Source organism: Microtus ochrogaster, linkage group LG9 (assembly GCF_000317375.1).
Source record: "Microtus ochrogaster isolate Prairie Vole_2 linkage group LG9, MicOch1.0, whole genome shotgun sequence".
In the NCBI taxonomy this organism is placed as follows: Eukaryota; Metazoa; Chordata; class Mammalia; order Rodentia; family Cricetidae; genus Microtus; species Microtus ochrogaster.
This window is the reverse complement of record NC_022034.1, coordinates 16,470,926-16,478,358: the sequence shown is the minus strand read 5'-3', so window position 1 is coordinate 16,478,358 and position 7,433 is coordinate 16,470,926. Positions and strand designations below refer to the sequence as shown.

Here is a 7,433-nt window from a genome sequence, read left to right as displayed (position 1 = left end):
GGAGGCATTACCATCCCTGACTTCAAACTCTACTACAGAGCTACAGTATTGAAAACAGCTTGGTATTGGTTTAAAAACAGAGAAGTCGACCAATGGAATCGCATAGAAGACCCAGATTTTAACCCACAAACCTATGAACACCTCATTGGTCTTAATAATAAAAACCCAGAGTCAGATCTAGGGGTTGGTGCTGAAAGATGAAAAAAGCAGAGCAGCCAGCCACTAGTTCTTACCTCTACTGAATCCTCAGACCAGCGGGGCGTTCCTGTCCCTAGGAATCCTCAGACTGAATGCAGTGAGCTCCTCTCTCCTCCTGCTTTATATTCCTCTCTGGGACCAGCCATATCCCTTCCTGTCTCTTATCTCCCTAATGCTGGGATCAAAGGTGTGAGCCACCACTTCTGGGCTGTTTCTCTTTTAGACTGGATCAATTTTGTGATGCCCGGGGTGGCCTTGAACTCACAGAGATCCTTCTGCCTTTTCCTCCTGAGTGCTGTGTTTAAAGGTGTGTTCCACCACTGCCTGGCCTGTGTGACTAATCAGTGGCTCACTCCACATTCTGATCTTCAGGCAGGCTTAATTTATTAAAGCGCAAACAAAATATCATCACAACTGCTTATCCCAGGACTTGCAAGAAATGCTCATTTTTGAGCAAGAAGGATTGGTGGTTTCTATACATTATATGCTAATATACCTAACTTAGTCTTTAAACAGTAAAGCTATATCTTTAAAATATATTCCAGCTATAAATTTTTCCAGTTTCTTGACAAATTAGAACAAGAATGAAGTTCTCATATTAATTCTTTCTGTCCTGAGTGGCAAAACAGTTGATATATGGTGTTTATTTTTCATGTGTCCAATGTTAAAAATAATTAAATTAGCCAAGCGTGGTGGTGCACATCTTTAATGCCAGCACCCAGGAGGCAGATTCAGGTAGATTTCTGTTGTTCAAACTCATCCAGGTTTACACAGTGAGTTCCAGAACAGCCAGGGCTGTATAGGGAGATCCTGTCTCAATACAACAACAACAAAAATTGTATTGAAATTTTAGTAAAATAATAATTCCTTTTATGTAAGTCTAAACCTTAATAGCTAGCTCAATATCTAATTTTGGAGAAGTAAGTTTTAAGAAATACAGACAGACGCTCAGGTTCCTCTTTGGCCTTTGAAATGGTTATTTTTGCCGATAACCTTTGGTCAGAACAGAATGGCCTTTTTCTGGGTAAGACTCCGAGTCAAAGACGGGAAGAGTACACAGCAGAAAAATTGGACCACCTGCTCCCCTGTGGTCTCTAATTTAGTTAGTGAGAGTCACAGGTGCGTAAACCTTTGGGAGAAGATGATTGGAAACTATTCAAACATTTCATATTTAGAAAGAGAAATGCATTTGTGAAAAGCCCAGCGCTAAGAACACTGACAAACTTGGGTCAGTTCCTAATTCAACAGCAGTGGCCATGGGAATTTGGCTGAGCTACCGTGGGGACTGAGGACCATACTGGGTGTCTGGAGTAGATTGACATCTGCGACATTCCCCAGTTAGAAGTCTATTTAGGTGATGAAGTTAGCCAGTGAAATGTGTGTGTGTGTGTGAGTGTGTGTGTGCGTGTGTGTGCATGAGAGAGTGTGTGTGTGCATGCGTGTGCGTGCGAGAGTGTGTGTGTGTGAGTGTGTGTGTGTGTCTGTGTATGGTGGTAGAGGACAGGTATATGTGTGAGTGTGTGTGTGTGTGTGCACGCGTGCGTGTGTGAGAGAGTGTGTGTGTGTGTGTGTGTGTGTGTGTGTGTGTATGGTGGTAGGAGACAGGTATATGTGTGAGTGTTTTGCCTGCATGTGCACATGTGTTTCTGGTGTTTGCAGAAGCCAGAAGAGCATTCCATAACCTCTAGAATTAGAGTTAGGGTTGGTTGTGAGCTGCCATATGGGTGCAGGGAACCAAACGTAGGTCCTTTTCAAGAGCAGCCAGTGATCTTAACAGCTGAGCCGTCTTTCTAGCTCCTAGTAAATGTGTTTTTATTATTAATAAAAATATTTTCAAGCTGGACAGTGTTGGCATGTACCTTTAATCCCTGCACTCAGGAAGCAGAGGCAGACAGATCTCAGAAAGTTCGAGGCCAGCCTGGTGTACAGAGCCAGTTTTAGGACTTCTAGGGCTGTTACACAGAGAAACTCTGTCTCGAAAAAAAAATAATAATTTCAGAGGCTTCTGAACTTAGCTGAAGGACTGTGGAGATCTCAAGTAAATTGCTTGCCATACAAACACTAGGAGTTGAGTTGGGATCCCAAGCACTGTGGAAAAGCCAGGTGCTGGTAGCACACCTGTAATCACAGCAGTGGGAGGTGGGGACAGGAGGGTCCCTGGGTTAACACTGGGAGGTGGAGACAAGAGGATTCCTGGATTAGCACTGGGAGCTGGAGACAGGAGGGTCCCTGGGTTAGCATCCCTGAGTTAGCACTGGGAAGTGGAAACAGGAGGGTCCTTGGGTTAGCATCCCTGGGTTAGCACTGGGAGGTGGAGACAGGAGGATACCTGGGTTAGCACTGGGAGCTGGAGACAGGAGGGTCTCTGGGTTTGCTTGCAGCCAGGTTGTATGAATCCATAAGCTCTAGGTCCTGTGAGAAACTCTGACTTGAAATATAAAGTGGGGAGTGACTAGGCACTCTTGACAGACATTGGCCTCAGGCCTCCATATGCACAGCCATACACTCATCCATGAACACACATGTGCACGCTTAGCAGCAGGAACACACTCACACACAGAGTTGTCTGGTGATTAAAATACGTGACAAGAACAATGCACGATTAGGCATCTAGTTTTCTCACAGTCTGATTCTCTCTCTGCTATTATACGCTCTGTGTTATTTCTCTGGACTAATTATCTTTTTCTTTAAAGCATTTTGGTAAGACACGGTTGGCCGTCACTCTCCGCTTTCTCCAATTTTTGTTGTCTTTTGTCTGGTAGTTTGCCTCCTAACTGCAGTTGGGGAAGGGGTGGCCTCTCACAAATTTGATTTGCATTCATCTGATTATTAGTGATGTTGAACATTTTTATATACTTGTTGGCCATTATGTCTTCACTTGAGAAGTGTCTTCTTTGGCTGGCTAGTCATTTCTAATTGCATTGTTGTTGCTCTGCTATTTGAACTTATTTTTCTGTGCCAATGATTGTTAAATCAATGTTCCTCTTGGGATTCGGTCGTTGGTAGATCTTACTCCATCATGGTGCACCACTCCTTCATTACTAAAAGTACTGTCAATTTGCTATTAAGGGTTGTCTCTAACAGATGCAGTATTTGAAATTAAACCATATTTCATGAGTAACTAGTTATAATCTTGTTATTTTTATAACATTTGTTATACACACATAGACACATGTACACATATGCCTACACATACATATACATACAGATATACATACTTAGACATACATGCATGGGTACATACATATGGCATACACATATATATACAAACATGCACACATAAACATATGTATACACATACATAGACACACATGCACGGATACATACACATATGACATACACACATACACAAACACACACAGACGCACACACATGTCCATACATACATATACAGATACATATGCATACTCATACATAGACACACATGCATGGATACACACACATATGACATACACATATACACAAACATACACACATGCACACACACAGACACACACAAGTACTGGTATGTTAGAGACGACTACTATTAACCAATGAAAACCCATCATGCATTTTCAGGAGTTTGCATACCTCTTGATATCAGAGAAGTGACTTGTTACATGGACATTCTTTACCCCTGAATATCAGCAAATGCCACAAACAAGTGCTGTTAGCATTTTCATTTGGGCTGAGAGTTACTAAACACTTACGAGTTTGCATGTGTCCTCAGCATTTATTTTAATAAAATAAAGAGCTTTCATCTATGAAGATGGTGTTTGTACTGAAGTTCACAGGAGAAAAAGGTAATGGAACTTGTGCTTTGTTCTTCTGCATTTTCAGGGATACGGAAAGACCGGCGCGGAGGGCGGATGCTGAAACACAAGCGCCAGAGAGATGACTTGGAAGGCAGTAATGGCATGGGGTCTTCAGGAGACATGCGGGCTGCCAACCTCTGGCCGAGCCCTCTTGTGATTAAGCACACAAAGAAGAACAGCCCTGCCTTATCCTTGACAGCTGACCAGATGGTCAGTGCCTTGCTGGATGCTGAACCTCCCTTGATCTATTCTGAGTATGATCCTTCGAGACCTTTCAGTGAAGCCTCAATGATGGGCTTACTGACCAACCTGGCTGACAGGGAGCTGGTTCATATGATCAACTGGGCAAAGAGAGTGCCAGGTAAGGATGCAGACCTCTACTTCTGCCTTAAGAGTGAATAACTGTTCAAGAATTGGCTGTGATACTGTGGGAGAAAAGGAAGCAGTCATGTGCTATGTGATTAGTGCCAATGCTACATTGAGATTTGTCAACTGTCCATATTAACCCACTATGTTTCTCTCGAAGCTTAGGAAATAGCCCAGAACAATAAAACCTTTGACATAGTGCTTTTGGTCAGGTTTTTTTTTTCCCTCAAAAGACCTGGATGGATACTACATACCACATGCATACATGTGTCTGTCATGCAGACATCACATAGTAAAAGCACTTAGAGCTCAGTGATCAATGAAATTTTTTTGATTCCTAAGACATCACTCAATATTCCTCTATTAAGAAGCAATTTTTCCATCAATAATCTCTTCTTTCAGATACTGTGCACTAAAGGGCTAGTAATAGCTTTATTTGTGGACCGCCAATTATTTATTCAGTTTGCTTTATGCCTTGGATGTTCAGAGGAAGGGAAATACAATAGGAAAATAAATGCAAGAGATGTTCTGAGGAGCTTCTAGAAAGATCCAGAGGCTGAAGTGACACTCCACTTCTCCTATTGGTCTCTCAAGTGCTGTGTCTATAGCTCTTGACTGTCCTCATTTATGGAGAAAGACTCTAGTTATGATGGAAACAAGACTCTCCTGTACGCCAGCTAATGGATTTCAGATACAGAGACCTGTGCTAAGACAATAAGAGGTGGATTTTCTTGTATGGCTTGGAGATCAAATCAAGTGAGATTTAAATAGAGCTTTTTTTCTTCTTGGGCTGCAATAGATGAAGTTATTTTCCATGACACATGAGATGTTTTTTTCCTTTTTATAAAATAAAAAATACATGGGGGATTTTGTGCCTTCAGTTCCCAGGTTAATGACATAGGCTGAGTTAAAGTAAATCTTAACATATATGTGCACAAATCCACATGTAAACATGTTGTTCTTTGAGTAGAGAGCCAGCAGTTGCAATGAGCCAAACTTACTACATGACATCTATCTAGGTGGTTTAGGTAGGAGAGATCAGAGTTTATGAAATAATAAAAAATTGATAGAAAAAAACTAAGTATTGAGGATCATTGTGATGAACTAGCAAAAGTTCCTGGCCATCTAAGGAACTGAAAGTTTTTATCGGATTCCTAGATATTTTATCATTGTTTTTGCAAGATAGACACAAGTTCTCAGGGACTGGAATCATGTGGGTCTATGTGTTTTTCCTTGAACTTTATGCCTGTTTTCTTCTTGTTTTTACACTTTGAGAGAAAATAAAAGAAAAACAAAGTGCACAAAAAATTTACTGGACATACCCCTGACAGTCAATTCTTGGTTGCTGTTAAGGTTTTATTAATCTATAAACAACCCCTTCCCCCAAGTCCCGTCATGAGATTCTGGCAATACTAGTTCCAGAGCCACCGAGCAGGGCGGAAAACAAGTATATACCATTCAGTTTTGTCTGTAGAGACCCACTTCAGCATCTTATAAATGATACTTTGTTGGTGGCTGGTGTTTTGTGTCAGGATTTGCTGTGTAGCCAAGGCAGATTCTGAACTTATTTTCCTGCTTCAGCCTCAATGTGTTCAAATGTATTACCCACTCATGAAAGATCTGTGAAAGTAACCTCAATTTAGGATTCAAATGGAGGCAAAGGTCAAGCTTAGGAAGATGCTATGGTCATGCATGGTTAGCTGTTCCGTTGTTAAATTCAGAACTAGACAAAGTATCTAGCATTGCTACTTTCCGGTTTCCCTATTATAATTCAAAGGTCCAAAAATCTCTGGTGTCAAACTATATTTTGGTGACTAGCCCTTTATAAAAAAGGATTATAAAAGCAAAATACAGTTATGTACAGTCATGTGCTATGCAACAATGTTTTGCTTAGCAACAGGCCTCATCAATGATGGTCTGTATGTTGTAAGGATTAGAGATGGAGTAAGTAGGTTGTTGAAGTTGGTGGAAAGGAACAGATCTACCCAGGGATCCATTTCTCTGATGTGTCTGCCATCAAGTGACTGACACAAGACTGTGTGTGTGTGTGTGTGTGTGTTGCTTTATCTGTATACCACCGGAATATAGCTGTTGTAAGTCAGCTTGTCTGGAAAAACAGAATGACAATGACCATTGATTTAAAAATAGTGGGCAAAAAAGGAGCAGATCAAGCGGAACTCTGGAGATGACTGTGAACGTTTGTAAAGCAAGCTGTATTTCACAAATGTTTTATATACCCAAATATCACCTGCCATTTAGAAAGATCATCCACATGAAAGAGCTGGTATAGGCAATGTCACATTTATGAGGTGGTAATTTAAGAATAATAATGATAATTTTCAAAAGGGAATGAGAAACATCGTTAGGGAGAACGATAGCAAGGAAGCCATTGTGTGGAATCAGTGATGTGATATGAATTTGAAAGAGAACAGAGAGAGGTATAGGGAGACTTTGGTTGGAGGAAAGGGGGAGTATGATGTAATTGTATTATACTCTCACAGAATGAAAGAGAAAGAATTAAAAAAATATACACAAAAGAAGGTAAAGAAAATCATGTCAGCAAAGAAGTCAGAAGTGAATGACTACCCGTGTAGCAGTGAGAATAGACTTCATTTTAAATGAATGGATTTTTAATAAATATAATCAATACTTTGGGTTATTTAACTTTTTTACAATACAGTATTGTTAGGATTCTCAAGCACTGGTGACTAAAATTGAATTTTCCTTTGTCTTACATCTGGGCCCATTTTCTGACTTGAAATGTGGGAATTAAGAGGTGAGGATGTGTAAAATGAAGTAGAAGCATGGCCCTCAGTTGTAATCCCAAAGGATTTGTGTTAAACCCTAGGAAAAGAATAGTCTAAGGGATAAATGTTTCCCTTTGACACGTCTTAAGAGCAGCTGTGGGAAGAATGATCACACCACTTGTCCAGTTCTGCACAAAAACTTTTTAAAAACAATTTTAGTTTTGAAGTTGAAATATGGTTACATCATTCCCCCACCTCCAGCCTTTCTCATTATCTTACTTTTCTCTCTTTCAAATCCAGAGCAATTTTGGACCTTGAGATTTTAGTC

The 7,433-nt window shown here is 40.5% G+C and overlaps 1 protein-coding gene across 2 annotated transcripts in view; it reads left to right on the top strand.

Moving 5' to 3' along the window:
* The window catches only part of Esr1 (estrogen receptor 1), a 377,923-nt gene that overhangs the window by 222,706 nt on the left and 147,784 nt on the right, over nt 1-7,433 (top strand). For both annotated transcript variants that reach the window (XM_026787318.1, NM_001282251.1), the window contains 1 exon segment: nt 4,018-4,353. In XM_026787318.1, coding sequence (XP_026643119.1) covers nt 4,018-4,353 — 336 coding nt within the window.